Source organism: Chiloscyllium plagiosum, chromosome 1 (genome assembly GCF_004010195.1).
Source record: "Chiloscyllium plagiosum isolate BGI_BamShark_2017 chromosome 1, ASM401019v2, whole genome shotgun sequence".
Lineage (NCBI taxonomy): Eukaryota > Metazoa > Chordata > Chondrichthyes > Orectolobiformes > Hemiscylliidae > Chiloscyllium > Chiloscyllium plagiosum.
In genome coordinates this window covers 98,587,147-98,603,181 of record NC_057710.1, presented here as the reverse complement: position 1 = coordinate 98,603,181, position 16,035 = coordinate 98,587,147, and the positions used below count along the sequence as shown (strand labels likewise).

The 16,035-nt window shown below is 41.1% G+C and overlaps 1 protein-coding gene across 5 annotated transcripts in view; it reads left to right on the top strand.

Moving 5' to 3' along the window:
* The window catches only part of tbc1d1 (TBC1 (tre-2/USP6, BUB2, cdc16) domain family, member 1), a 296,242-nt gene that overhangs the window by 253,588 nt on the left and 26,619 nt on the right, over positions 1-16,035 (top strand). For all 5 annotated transcript variants that reach the window (XM_043693132.1, XM_043693142.1, XM_043693152.1 and 2 more), the window contains one exon: positions 2,192-2,350. In XM_043693132.1, coding sequence (XP_043549067.1) covers positions 2,192-2,350 — 159 coding nt within the window. The remainder of the gene's footprint in view (positions 1-2,191; positions 2,351-16,035) is intronic.

Genomic DNA, 16,035 nt, shown 5'->3' with positions numbered 1-16,035 from the left:
GGAGACAAATTGATACCAAGTTGGTGGGAGGGATTTGCCACAAACTGCGTAGCATGTGGAGACACCCTATCCAACAAGCTGGAAACTGATTGGAAACTGTGTAGCAAAGCAGAAGGAGAGAAACCATAATCCAAGCATAATCAACATAACTTCATGAAAGGGAAATCATCGCCTTACTAACTTATTTCAGTTTTTCAAGAATGCTCAGAGGAGAACCAGCAGATGTGTTTTATTTAGACTTCCAGAAGGCTTTCAACAAGATACCTTACAAAAGCTTAATTCATAAAAGCCCAGAGTTTTGGAGCTAGCATATTCGCATGGACAGAGAATTGAGTTAAAAATTGTGGTGCTGGAAAAGCACAGCTGGTCAGGCAGCATCCGGACAGAGAGTTGGCTTATAAGCAGGAAACGGCGAGTGGCAATGAGAGTTCTTTTTCAGATTTGTAAGCTGTAACCATAGGGGTTCCACAGGGATCAGTGATGGAATGTAACTGTTTACAATATATGACTTGGAGGAAGGAAGTGGCTAAATTTGTACACAATACTAAAATAAGTGAAAAGGCAGGTTGCGAGAGGGATTCATTCAGAGAGATATTGAAGTCTTAGTACATTAGATGGGCAAAAGTTGATGAATGGAGTATAATGTGGGCAAATATGAAGTTAATTTTGAAACAGAGGACAAAAGACTAAGTAGAAAAAACCAGATGCAGCAGGTAAACAGGAAGGCAAATGGAATATTGGCTCTTATTTCAAAGAGGTTGGAGTATAAAAGTACAAACATCTTACTGCAACTGTAAAAAGTGTTGATGAGACCACATCTGGAGTACTGTGAGCAGTTTTTGTCCCCTTATTATAGAAAAATATTGTTTCACTGGAGACAGTTGAGTGAAGATTTGCTAGGATAATGCTGAGAATGCTGGGATTGTGTTATGAACAAAAGCCCAACAGATTAGTGCTCTACTCTGTGGAGTTTAGAAGAATGAGAGGTGAGCTTATTGAAGCTGTTAGGATTCTTTAGGGGCCTGACAAGGTAAATGCTGAAAAGATGTTTCTCCTCTTGGAAGAGTCTAGGACCAGAGGTCATGGTTTTAGAAGAAAGACTGAGATGAGGAGGAATTTCTTCTCTTAGAGCATTGTAAGTCTTTGGAACTCCTTGCCAGATGGAGCTGTGTGAGCAAAATCCTTGTATATATTTAATGCTGAGATAGATTTGTGATCAATAGAAGAATCAAAGTTGCAAGAAAGTGGCTGTGAGAGATGTCAGGCTGGCCATGATCCTAATGAATAGTGGAGCAGGCCCAAGGGGCTGAACTGTCTACTCGTGCTCCAATTTCATGTGGTCTTAACCATGGCTCAAGAATCCTCCCTTCATCATGGAAGCACTTGTCCTCACTGCCACAATGACTTATGCCTATCGGATTGCCCTACTGTGATTCCTGGTGAGCGACACACATCACAAATCCCAGCAGATGTGTCATCCACGTTTTTAGAATCAGACAATGATAGTGATGGACATTGAGAATTGATTGCCCATGTTATAATTTTCAAACATGTTGTTTACTGCCAAATTTGAAGTTTTAATTGCTCTTCTGTGATAACTCCTTTTGCTGAGAAGCACTTACTGCTTAATACGTTTTTCAATAAAAGTCTTCAGCATCTCCCCATCTCCCCCTTCCTCAAAGACATTTCTTGAAACATATCATGTTGACCAATTGTGTGGTCACAGGTCTGATGTGTTGATTTTTGCTTAGTCCTTGAACTGACTCGACATGCTGCTTTGTGCTTTGAAAACTACAGCATAGGTGCGTTCCAATTTGATGTTTATAGGTTTCCAGGTTTCTTCCTTAAATTTGGTCAGAAATGTCAATCAATAAGTAGGAGTGTAAACTTTTGTCCACAAAAATGCATCCTTGTCTGCAAATGCTTCTAATTTGGAGAATAGATTGAAGTTACAATTTGCCTCAATTTATAACTCCTAAAAACAATGCTCTGGCCAGTCCTCCGACACACACACAGTAAGCTAAGTCCCACTGTTGTGTGGATGATAGTTCCAACAGTAAAGAGACGTCCTAATTCAACATTGTATTGCTGATTTGAATTCTCAGCATTGCACCAAAGTCCTGATTTAATAATCAAAATCATTTGAAACACTTAACATTTTTGTAATGAAATATTTAATAATTTTTTACAGGTGTACCCCGCCAACACCGTGGTGAAATATGGAAACTTCTAGCTGAACAACACCAGCTGAGATATCGTTTACCCATAAAACAACAACCAAAGGATACTCCATACGAAGAACTGTTAAAGCAGTTAACATCTCACCAGCATGCAATACTTATTGATCTTGGTAAGCGTACACTTTATTCACAGTTCTTGGCAGTTTTTGAAATGAAATGTGTACAATCTGTGCTAAGTAAGCTTCTCTCACTTCAAATCATATCTGGTTATTCATTTAGGTTTAAAAATCTAGATCTATTTTATTTGGAATATTGTAGATGTGGGAGAAAGTGAGGACTGCTGATGCTGGAGAGTCAGAATTGAAAAGCGTGGCACTGGAAAAAGCACAGCAGGTCAGGTATATCCGCAGAGCAGGAGAGTTGATGTTCCAGCCAATTAGCCCTTCATTGGACTAATGCCCGAAACTTCAACTCAGATGCTGCCTGTCCTGCTGTGCTTCTTCCAACGCCACACTTATTGATATTGTAGACTTAGACATGTCCTACTAGAGCCAAACAATGAAAAAGCTAGATTGCATGTCCATTTGATGGTTATGCTCAGTTTAAGAGGTGGGAAGGCCAGAGTTCATGCAATTGAATAACATCAAAGTAGGAAAACTCTATATATCGGTCATTTTCTTTTCCCAGAGGGTAGGGTGTCTTTGAGATGTTTTGCTGATTTGTGTGATATGTGTTGACACTCTACATGTCTTTAATTGGGAATTGGACTGGTTCTGGGACTGAGATTCCATCACTTCATAGGTAAGTAAATAACAGTAGTTTGTGTTAGCAATATGATTAGGTGGGCTGGTTTTTATTGCTCTAGGAAGTCTGAAAGAGACTTTTCGCTTTTGCTTTATTGGTCTTGTGTTCTTTTCTAAGAAATAATATGGCTTTAGAGAAGGCAAAGTGCTCAGTCATGATGATCCAAGCCCCGTGACTTGGGTTAGACTCAATGGACATTTGCTGTCCATCAATTTTCATGTTTTCATACTCAATAAAGAGAAACGTTTTTTTTCAAAAAATGTCTTTGGCTTTCTTTGATGCCAGTATACACAGTTTTAGACTGGTGAATTGTTTTGGCATGCACGTCTCCACAGAGTAGAAGACCAGAGGTCCCCATTTTCTCTTCACATTTATTGGTTATGATGACCTTACTAATGAGTGAACAGTATATTAGCATGAGCTGTACATTGGTATAACAGAGAATTAGCATTTGCCAAGTGAGATACCTTCCATAGTTTTCCAGATTATTCTTGAGTACCAAGCTACTGAGAAAGTACAGGTTGAGTAATGAGAATGTTCTGTTCCTCTGAGGAATAAAATACCCCTTTAATAGAACCTTTACAGATGCAAGTACATTTTCTCATATCAGAAACAGGGACTTGAAACCCAGCGGTTAGAATTGCACTTATGAGAGAACTCATTTCCTGATTGGTGTGCTGATGAATTGCATTCTGCTCAAAACATGGTAGGTGTTTGACTATGTATCACAAGGAATTTCCAACCTTCTTTGTAACCATTGTTATAAAATTGGAAAACTAAGGAGCTTAGTAGAAGGCCAAGATGTTTTACAACTTTTACAGCCTGAGTAGATGAAAATTAAAACCAAGTTGAAACCTTGTCTAATTAAAAATGAATTTGCAATACGGAGCGAGTTTGCTAATTTTTGAATTCCTACACAAATGTATTTGCACCAAATGTCATGTTTTGGCTCACGTAATTTATCATTCTGGCACAAACTAACTGAATATGCAAGGACAGAGCCTGTGTCAAATGTGACGCCTAAGGCTGTACTACAAAAGATGCACTAAAGGTATCAGGGAATTCATCAACCTCTGAAGTGCATGTTCCGCGTTGTTCCTGTAGGAACCAGAGTAGTTATTGTGTATTTATGTGTGTAAATGGCAAATTTAATTTCAGATTTTAAGTGTGCTATCAATCTGGGGGAAAATGTCAGATCATGTTAAAAGCTTTGCTATGGTAAGCATGCTGTCACTTTACCATGTGAATTTTCTGCTCAGCAAGTTTTGCAACAAGAACTTTGCTGAATGAGGCTCCTGATGTAGATTTTCACACTGTTAGTTACTCAAGTGAGTATCCAGATAATATGTGGTAGGTAGAAATGAATAAATAAAATTTGAAGCAAAAATATATTAATCTGCTGTGCCAGGCGTTCTTAGTAGACCTTTTTAGTTTCTGAGTGAAGTTGGTAATACTGATATATTCAATCCTCAGTTGTGTTTTCAGTCTGTTGAAGTTTTAAAAAAATAATATCTAAAGCAATGTAAATACTACAAATGCAGTGTTTAGAATCAGGAAGCCAAAAGGCCTGTGCTGTACTGTTCTATGTTCCATGTTCTAAGGTGTGACTGAACCAATGGTATGTAACAATGAATGAATTCATCGCAGTGCCACAATAGGATGTGGTTCATGCAGATGGTTCACCCCATGATGAAATTGTAGTCGCAGTTGTAGCTGTTATGTGGAAGTGCAAACTGGAGGGCAGGTGCTTCCCCACAACAAGGAAAAAATAAAAGGTGGGGTCAACATGGGGTTTCTCTTATCTTGACAGTGTATGAGGTAGGGCCCACCCAAAATGTTTTTTTCCCCTCTCCCATTCAGCTAGTTTGTCTTCAGCATTTTCTATTGTTTTGAGAAACCCCTTTATTTTTCTCTGAAAAGAGATTCCAGAGATGCCAATTTGCTGAAGAGATGGTTTTCTAATTGGGGAGTTCAGAGATCAGTGAAATAAAAATGTGCATGAGTGAAGGAGGCTGCTCAGCCTGTCATACCCATGACAGAAACATCCAGCTTAACCTGACCTTTTCGCATCTGTTTCCATAGACCTCCAAGCACTTCTTAAAGGTACTGAGAGTTTCTACCTTTACCACCTTTTTAAGTTAGTGAGTTCCAGATTCCTGCCTCCCTCTTGGGGGGGTAAAGAAAAGTTTCCTTATTTCCCCTTTAATCATCCTACCAATTATTTTAAATCTATGACTCTTGATCTTGGACTCTTGTGTGATGCTTATCAATATTCACCCTGCATCTTCCTCCTGTTCCAATGACAACAACCAAAGCCCATCAATCTTTAAGCTTTGCTAATATTTTCAATATTACAACATCCTTGCAAATCTCTTCTGCATCCTCCACTGCAGTCGCATCTTTCCTATGATGCAGTGACCAGAACAATATGCTGTATTCCAGCTGTTCCAGCATAGTTTCCTTGCTCGTTTGGCTAACTTTTTTGTTTTATTCATTCACTGGATGTGTTTGTTGCAGGCTTGTTCAGCATTTACTGCCCATCCCATAATAAAGGAAAGCATGTCCATATTGCTTCCTAACTAACTTATCAATCTCTTCTGATACCTTTTTCAGAAGATGTTTGATAAGGTGCCACACCTTAGGCTACTTAATGAGACAGGAACCTATGGTATTAGAGGGCGTATATTAACACGGTTTGGGGATTGGCTAACTAATAGAGGGAGTGTTAGGTCAGGGACATGTTCAGAATGGCAATCTGTACCTTGTGTGGCATACTACAGAGATCAATACCCAGCCCAGAATTATTTACATTATATATTAATGCATTGGATGAGCCAAGTTTGCAGGTGACATGAAAATAGGTGGGAAAGCTCAGAGTCTACAGCAGGATATAGTCGTATTAAACAAGTAGGCAAAAACTTGTCAGATGAAAAAAATGAGGAAACATGTGAGTTAATGCACTTTGACAGGAAGAATAGAGGAGCTGAATATTATTTAATAGTGTAAGACCACAGCAATCAACAGCACAGAAGGATTTGGAAGTCCTCGCTCATGAATCACCAAAAGCAAGCATCCGGAGGCAAGTTCATCAGGTTGATCCTGAGTATGGAGGGACTGTCCAATGTGGAGAGGCTGAGTACATTGGGCTTGTGCTCGTTAGAGTTTAGAATAATGAGAGATTACCTTATTGAAACAAACAGGATTCTTAAGAAACTTGACAGGGTAGATGGGGCAAGGTTTCTGCTTCTATGGAGTCAAGAACCAGAGGGAATAATCTTAGAATAAAGGGTTGTACATTTAAGACCAAGATGAGGAGGGATTTCTTCCCTGAGGGCAGTGAATCTGTGGAATTCTTTACCACAGAGAGCAGTTGAGGCTGTGTCATCAAACTTGTTCAAGGCTGACATAGATCTTCAATCAGAAAGGGAATTTAAGGATATGAGGAAAAGGCAGGAAAGTGGAGTTAAGGCTTATCAGATTAGAACATAGAACGTAGAATAATACAGTGCAGAACAGGCCATTCGGCCCTCAAATGTTGCGCTGACCTGTGAACTATTCTCAGCTCATTCCCCAACACTATCCCATCATCATCCATGCGCTTATCCAAGGATTGTTTAAATCTCCCTAATGTGGCTGAGTTAACTACATTGGCAGGTAGGGCATTCCACGCCCTTATCACTCTCTGCATAAAGAATCTGCCTCTGACATCTGTCTTAAATCTATCACCCCTCAATTTGTAGTTGTGCCCTCTCATACAAGCTGATGTCATCATCCTAGGAAAAAGACTTTCACTGTCTACCCTATCTAATCCTCTGATCATCTTGTATGTCTCTATCAAATCCCCTCTTAGCCTTTGTCTTTCCAATGAGAACAGATGTCTTTCAGCCATTCCTCATAAGAGCTTTGCTCCAGACTAGGCAACACCCTGGTAAATCTCCTCTGCACCTTTTCCAATGCTTGCACATCCTTCCCGAAATATGGCGACCAGAACTGTACGCAATATTCCAAGTGAGGCCGCACTAGCGTTTTGTATAGTTGCAGTATGATATTGCGGGTCCGGAACTCAATCTCTCTCCCAATGAAACCTAACACACCGTATGTCTCGTTAACTGCACTATCAACCTGGGTGGCAACTTGCAGGGATCTATGTACATGGACTCCAGGATCCCTCTGCACATCCACACTACCAAGAATCTTTCCATTGACCCAGTACTCTGCCTTCCTGTTATTCTTGCCAAAGTGCATCACCTCACATTTAGCTGCATTGAACTCCATTTGGCACCTCAGCCCAATTCTGCAGTTTATCCAAGTCCCCCTGCAACCTGTAACATTCTTCCAAACTGTCCACTACTCCATCGACTTTAGTGTCATCTGCAAATTTCCAAACCATCCACCTATGCTTGCGTCAACTCATTTATAAAAATGACAAACAGCAGTGGTCCCAAAACAGATCCTTGTGGCACACCACTAGTAACCGGACTCCAGGCTGAATATTTTCCATCAACCACCACTCGCTGCTTTCTTTCAGAAAGCCACTTTCTAATCCAAACTGCTAAATCACCCTCAATTCCATGCTTCTGCATTTTCTCCAACAGCCTACCATGTGGGACCATATCAAAGGCTTTACTGAAGTCTATGTATACCACGTCAACTACCCTACCCTCATCTACATGCTTGATCACCTTCTCAAAAAACTCAATAAGGTTTGTGAGACACGACCTACCCTTGATGAAACCATGTTGACTATCTGAAATCAAATTGTTGCTTGCTAGATGATTATAAATCTTATCTATTATAATCCTTTCCAAAACCTTTCCTACAACAGAAGAAGGGCTCATTGGTCTATAATTACCTGGATCATCTCTACTGCCCTTTTTGAACAAGGGCGCAACATTTGCAATCCTCCAGTCCTCAGGTACTAAACCTGTAGACAATGATGACTCAAATATCAAAGCCAAAGACTCTGCTATCTCCTCCCGAGCTTCCCAGAGAATCCTTGGATAAATCCCATCGGCCTGGGGGACTTGTCTACTTTCACTTCTTCTAAAATTGATTAACACCTGTTCATAACTAACCTCGGTCCTTTCTCGTCGAATATCTTGTATCTCATTCTTCTCCTGTACGATCTTCTCCTTTTCCTGAGTGAAAACAAATGAGAAATGTTCGTTTAGCCCCTCTCCAATCTCCACAGGGTCCACACTCAACTTCCCACTTCTGTCTTTGACTGGCCCTGTTCCTACCCTAGTCATCCTTTTATTCCTCACATACCTATAGAAAGCTTTAGGGTTCTCCTCTATTCTATTTGCTAAAGACTGCTCCCGTCCTCTCTTTGCTCTTCTTAACTCTCTTTAATCCTTCCTAACTGATCTGTAACTCTCCATCTGAACCATCTTGCCTCTTCAACACATCAGCCTCCTTCTTCTGCTCAACGAGATTCAATTTCTGTAGAAAGCCACGGTTCCCTTACCTTATCACTTCCTCCCTGCCTGACAGGGACATACTTATCAAGGACACGCAATATCTGTTCCTTAAACCAGCCCCACATTTCCTTTGTCTGCATCCCCTGCATTTTGCTACCCCATTCTATGCATCCTAATTCTTGCCTAATCACATTATAATTGCCTTTGCTGAGTTACTAATGAAAGGAACTGCTTTGTCTTGGGGTGTATTAATCCTTTTGAGTTCTGGTGGGCAAGACTCATCCAAGCCAGTGTAGGATGAATTGAGCCTTGCAGATGGTGGACAGGCATTGGACAATCAGGAAGTGAGTTACTTACCACAGATTTCCAAGTTTCTCACCTTTCTTACTTGGACCACATAAAAACCAAGTGGGCCAGAAGAACAGCGTTTCCCGGAAGTTGCACTGATGCTGTGACCCAGCACGGTAACGAAACGTCTGCATAATAACCCAGCAGCTCCGCAAGCTAACCAACTATCTCATCCACAACCTGATCTACAGATCTTTGCAAAAACCTTCGTGGCTGGTCCAGTCCAGTTTCAGTTGATTGTGATGCATTCAACAATGATAATGCCATTGAATGTTAAAGTGAATTTGATAAGCTATCTGATTTGAGAGATGGGCGCTGTCTATTATTTGCCATTTATCAAGCCAAGCCTGAATGTTACTCAGCTTTATGTATGTTGACAGGCAGTGCTTGGAAATTGCAAGCTCTTCTCTTCACTCCGTGCCCTCTTTATGGCCTCGTGACAGCAATAACCTTTATATAAAAAAAGAAAGGGGTTGGGAATTGCTCTGTGTGTTGATGATGAAAGGTCAGCTTCTCGTCACAGTATCTTCCCACATCCCTCTGTCCTGTCGCCACATTTGACTGGCTGTATCCCAGCGTGCATGCCTTTCTGTGGATTTTTCTGGGCCAGAGTTTAAGATTTTGCTACAAATATTGGCCCAAACTCCAAATCTTCCTTCCATCTTTGCTGAATACAGGAAACCTGAGTCGGCATTTTGCTATGTACTGCTGCTCTTGGCAGGATTTAATGTTAATGTTGAAGGCCTGTGTCGAAGTGTGGTTTTTTTTTCCCCTAGCAATGTTCCTACTTTTAGATAGGAATATGAGGCTATCAAAAATGAATAGTTCAACAACTTTGTTAATGCATCGTCTTGTGGAAAAGGGCTGTTTCCAGTTTCTACTCGACTGTCTTGCCAAACTACTCGGTGTAAAAGATCCGGCCCAACTTTCAGCTCTCAGTTCCAGACCAGGATGTGATTCTGGCTGCTGCTGTTTAGTATCACTTGGGTGCAGCCTGTGGAGTTTGTCAATACTGCTTTATTATTTTTTAAAAGCAGAAGTTCAATTTCAATAGAATTATAAAGTGCGTCAGATCTTCTCATCCCTCAGTACTCCAAACGGTGTGATATACTGTATAAAAGTATGCTGATTTATGCCTGTCCCTACACTGAATGCTGCCATAGAAACAGGGTCAAACTGTGGGCATGCAATGGGAGGAGTGTACAGCACCAGTTCCCTGACCTGTAACTTGAGCCAAACCAGCATACTTGGCTGAGCTTCATAGGTGACTTTTCCATGACTACTTTTCAAAAGGAATTGTTCAAAATTACTGTTGGACAGTGCAAGCCTTGCTTTGTAACATCTATAGAATCCCATTTTGGTACCTGGCATAATGCACCTAACTAGCAGGTCAAAGGTACACTGTGCTAGCCCTGCCATTAATCTAGTTTTCAATATTTATCATCAAGATTGTTAAAATAAGCAGTTACATTTACATTGAACAATCCAGGTTGATGAGAGACTTTAATCTTTCTCAGAAACTCATCTTAAAAGACTGATCCACAACTCAATGCTAAACTTTGTAATTGATGAGATGACAGTGCTACAAATATATTTATGCCTGTGTTTGCTCCACAAGTATTAGATAAATGTGAGGTGTTGCATTTTGGAAAGGCGAATCGGGACGGGAGTTATACACTTAATGGTAAGGTTCTGGGGAGTGTTGCTGAACAAAGTGACCTTGGAGTGCAGGTTCATAGTTCCTTGAAAGTGGAGTCACAGGTAGATAAGATAGTGAAGAAGGCGTTTGGCATATTTGCCTTTATCAGTCAGTACTCTGCGTATAGGAGTTAGGAAGTCACGTTGCAGCTGTACAGGACATTGGTTAGTCCATTTCTGGAATACAGGTAGTTCTGGGGTAACATGCATTTCGGCAGCATGATTTGGCTATAATGTTGCTGAAGAATTAGGGAGTGGTATTTTGGAGAATGCTTACCTCTGTTGGCAATAACGTGATTTCAGCATTCTGCTCATGTGCCAATGTGCGTGCTGAAATCTTCGAGCCGTTCTGTGCATGCGCCGGTGGCAGTGCACGCGTGATGTTAGTACCGGCCTCTCTGCCGTTCTGCATGGACGCTGATGTCAGCTGCCGACACTACAGCTTTCTATGAGGCATACTGTATAGACAGCAGCTTTCTTACATCTTTTAAATATATTGTGTTAAATGTACTTTTGTTAATAAATATGATTTCAACCTTCATTCAGGCTGTGCTGTACTTGGTGTTAGATTTTTGAGTGATTGTGAATTATATTTTCTGCTGGTCAGCCCCAACCCCACTTTTCTCATAGACCCCCTTTTTCTGTCAGCAATTTTGCAGGAGTGCAACTATGATGTGTTAAGAGAACTACCTGTACTGCATTCAGTCCTTGTCTCTCTGCTATAGGAATGATGTTGCAAAACTTAAATGAGTTCAGTAAAGATTTCCAAGGATGTTGCCAGGGTTGGGAGTTTGAACTTTATGGAGAGGCTGAATAGGCTAGGGCTGTTTTCCCTGGAGCATCAGAGGCTGAGGGGTGACCTTTATAGAGGTTTATAAAATCATGAGCATGAATAGAGTGGATAGCCATAGTCATCTTCCCAGGGGAGTTCAGTACAGAACTAGAGGACATATGTTTAAGGTGAGAGGGGAAAGATTTAAAAGGGACAATGTTTTCATGCAGAGGGTGGTGCATGTATGGAATGAGTTGCTCGAGGAAGTGATGGAGACTGGTACTATTACAACGTTTGAAAGCCATATTGATGGGTGCATGCATAGAAAGTGTTTAAAGGGATATGGGCCAAATGGTGGCAAATGAAACTAGGATAATTTAGGATATCTGATCAGTATGGATAAGTTGAACTGAAGAATCTGTTTCCAAGCTGTATAGCTCTGTGACTGTATGTACATTTCCTTAAGATTACAAGCCAATGATGATATGGATAGAAAAGTGGAGTGGTATCTGTATGAAGATTGTTGAATGCTGTAGTGTAGAGGGATTTGGGTGCCCTTGTAAATGAATTTCAATGTAGTATGCAGGTATAGCAAATAGGCCAACCATATGCTGGCTGTTATTGCAAGGGGCTTGCAGTATAAAAGTAAGGAAGCCCTACTGCAATTGTGTGGCCATTGGTAGGACCATACCTGGACGAATGCTAAGCAGTTCTTGTCTCCTTTCATAAGGAAGAATGTATGCATGTTCAAAGCAGTTCAGAGAAGGATTATTAGGCTGATTTCTGGAAAGAAGAAATTGTCCTCTGAAACACCATTGTGTCTATATTTATTGGAGCTTAGAATATGGATGGTGATCTTAATGAAACATAGAAGATTCTGAAGGGCTGGACAGGGTGGATATAGGGGAGGTGTTTCCCCTTATGGGACTTAAAAGGTCTCCAACATAAAATGGAAATGCATATGGAGTAGGAGGAGGCTATACGGCCCTTCAAACCTGCTCTGCCATTCTGTAAGATCACAGCGAATCTAATTATTGCATGTTATCGCTTACCCACAATAATCTTTCACCCTTTCTTCTCAAAATTAATCTCCCCCTGCCCTGAAGATATTCAAAGGCTTCTCTTCCTGAAAAGGCAGCAGGAACAGTATGCCAAAGGCTCACGAACCTGGGAGGAAAAGAATTCTCCTCATCTCCTCTCTCCTAAATCGGGACAGCTTATTTTTACAGAATTATCCCTAGTTCTACATTAGAAGACATCATTACGCCTGTCAGGACCCATCAGGGTCTTCTATGTCGCAATCCAGTCACCTCTTAGTCTTCCAACAGGTACAAGCCTAGCCTATCCAAGCTTTCCTCATAAGACATACATCAATTCCAAGTATTAGTTCAGTAAATCTTCTCTGAACTGTTTCCAATGTATTAATGTCCTTCCTTAAATAAAGAGACCAATGCTGTACACAATCCTCTGGATGTGATCTCACAAATGCTCTACATAATTAAAGTATAACCTCCCTACTTTTGATATTCTATCAGCTTTCCAAATTGCCTACTGTAGCTGCATATTAACCTTTTTAGTTATAAATCACACAACACCAGGTTATAGTCCAACAGGTTTAATTGGAAGCACTAGCTTTCGGAGTGATGGTCCTTCATCAGGTGGTAGTGGAGGGCTCAATCCTAACACACAGAATTTATAGCCAAAATTTACAGTGTGATGTAACTGAAATTATACATTGAAAAATTGAATGTCTGTTAAGCCTTTCAACTATTAGAATACTGTGATAGTTTCACTTCTGTCTTGTGTAAATCACAAAACCTTTTTTAAAAAAGTTGCATTCTCCGGTTAGCTGTTAACAATGGTGATAGCTAGACAATATGTTGAAGGTGTTAGGATTGAGCCCTCCACTACCACCTGATGAAGGAGCGACGCTCCGAAAGCTAGTGTGCTTCCAATTAAACTGTTGGACTATAACCTGGTGTTGTGTGATTTTTAACTTTGTACACCCCAGTCCAACACTGGCATCTCCAAATCATATTATCCTTTTGTGATTCATTCACTAGGACACCCATATCCACCAGCATCTTCAAGCTCTACAAACTCTCATCATTTAGCTAATGTGAAATAAGGACGTTAGTCCCTCAGGTCATTTGTCTTTGTTCTCTTCCATAGAGTTGAGTGGGGTCTGGGTTGTTGAAGATAGTCGAGGCTGAGTCAGGCAGGTTTACAATTGCCAAGGGATTTTCAGGGCTATGGGAAACCGGCAAGAAAGTGGAGATGGAGCCACAGACTGGTCTACCATGATCTTGGTGGGTACTGAGAGAAAGATCTTAGGACTAGAAAAACCTGTGCTACTCAAATTAAGTGTTGGCATTGGAGTGGTAGGCAAAGAGGATAAGATCGTACTTGATGGAGGTGCATGTGGTTTGGGCGCAGTTAATAGTGGAAAGTGTAACTAGTGGAAACTGGCCAGGGGATTTCCGTCACTGTCATTTTCAGGCATATTTAAGCTAATCAAAGAAAGTTGTGAGAGAAATTAGATTCTCCATTATTAATGCTTACTAAAATAAAGATAATCCCTCTTAGCAGGGAATACAGAAGTAACTTTATGCTGTTAATATTTTAGTCTGGTGTTATGATTCGTCACTAACATGGATTTGTTTGTAGTTCTGTTGTTAAATAATACAGGGTGTAACGTTGACCGCAGGTCGCTCTTAGACTGGAGCCTGTGGTTTTATGCATTATAGCAACTCATTCTTTGCATGTTGTGCAAAGAATTCGATATCTTAGTGGGCAATTAGAATTTCCTTGTTAAAATCTAATTAACTGACCTATATATTGAATATCAAAGTTATTTGATCTGTGCAGTTTAAATCGAGAAGTCATATCTTGTTGTAAATTTTATAATTGTTAGTCTTGTATATGTTATTAGCTCTCATCTCCCTGCCCAATTCTCCAACATCCCCCTACCTCTGAATTTCCACAAGGGCGGGGTCTTGATTTTCTGCTGTGTTTTGGGGAGTGATCAAATGTTTGGCGAATTGATACAAATAGCCATTTTTAACCATTTATGCCATTCCTAAAAGGTTATGCAGATCTCCAACAGAGGTTCCAATACTGCGAGGTTGTAAAGGGGAGTGGTGGTAATGTCACTGCCTTCACGATGCTGTCTGATTGGGGGGTGGGGGGGAGTTAAAACCCATGGCAGATGGCGATGTTTGAATTCAATAATCAGTTTTTTAAAAAAGTCAGTGTCCAACTGATCAAACCCTCTTAGAATCTTTTACATTTTTCAGTAATATTATGTCTCATTGTTCAAAAATCAGATGTCTACAGGCCCAAACTGTTCAACCTTTCCTCATAGCACAACCGAATGAATGTTCTCTCAACTGCCTCCTATGTAGGTAAATCCGTCCTTCGAGAAGGAGACCAAACCAGTAAACAGGATTCTAGGCGTGGTCTCACCATCACCGAGTCAAACAGTTTTTTAAAATTTATCCATTCAGGGGATGATGGCATCACTGGCTAGGCCCATCCCTAAACTGCCCTCTGGGCAATAAGAGACAACCACATTGCTGTGGGTCTGGAGTCACATGTAGGCCAGACCAGGTAAGGATGGCAGTTTCCTTCCCTAAAGGACATCAGTGAACCGGGTGGGCTTTTTCCAACAATCGACAATTGGCTGGATGTCCAGTTTGCAAAGCATAGTGATGGTAATAGTGTAGCTTCAATTCCTACACTGACTGGTTACCATGAAGGACTGCCATTCTCAACCTCTCCTCTCACCTGAGGCGTGTTCACCCTCAGGTTAAACTAGTCACTTCCCTAATGAGAGAGCAGCCCTATGGTCCCGTCAGACTGTAGCAATAATACTATCTTCTATTTCTGCCCCATTATCCACAGTGGTCATTAAATCCTTGAAGAACTCTAATGGATGCGTCATGTGCTTTCTTCCTACCATCTACTGTTTACTTACGTTTTGATTTTCAAAATGTTCAACTATTACCTACTTAATAATGGATTGCATCATTTTCTCAAGGCTGCTTGCTGTGAATACCAACAGTAGGTGGTGCAGTGCCCACTCATTTTCAGGAACACAAGTTACAGTCCATGACTCTGTAAAGTGGTGCAATGACAGCTGTCAGGAATCTCATCTATGTTTAGTGTTGAAAATTATTTTCTGGGATTTGCAACCTACGCAACATGTTTCCGGAACCACCCAGTCCAGCCCTCCACCCGACCAAAACCTCACCGATTCTGGATCTGACAAACAAGCACCCCTAGCACTTGCACTGCTGGGCACTTCCCCGGGAAGGCAAAACTCCTTTGGCCCACAGTCTGTACTCTGAACCCCTGTCGTGCGATGGCCATCTGCACGTGGGCTGTCACCATTGTGGACAGAATGCAATGACCTCTGCAACAGAAATGCCGACACTTATAGAGTCATAGAGATGTACAGCATGGAAACAGACCCTTCGGTCCAACCTGTCCACACCGACCAAATATCCCAACCCAATCTAGTCCCACCTACCAGTACCCGGCCCATATCCCTCCAAACCCTTCCTATTCATATACCCATCCAAATGCCTCTTAAATGTTGCAATTGTACCAGCCTCCTCCACATCCTCTGGCAGCTCATTCCATACACATATCACTCTCTGCGTGGAAAAGTTGCCCCTTAGGTCTCTTTTATATCTTTCCCCCCTCACCCAAAACCTATGCCCTCTAGTTCTGGACTCCTCCATCCGAGGGAAAAGACTTTGTCTATTTATCTATCCATGCCCCTCATAATTTTGTAAACCTCTATAAGGTC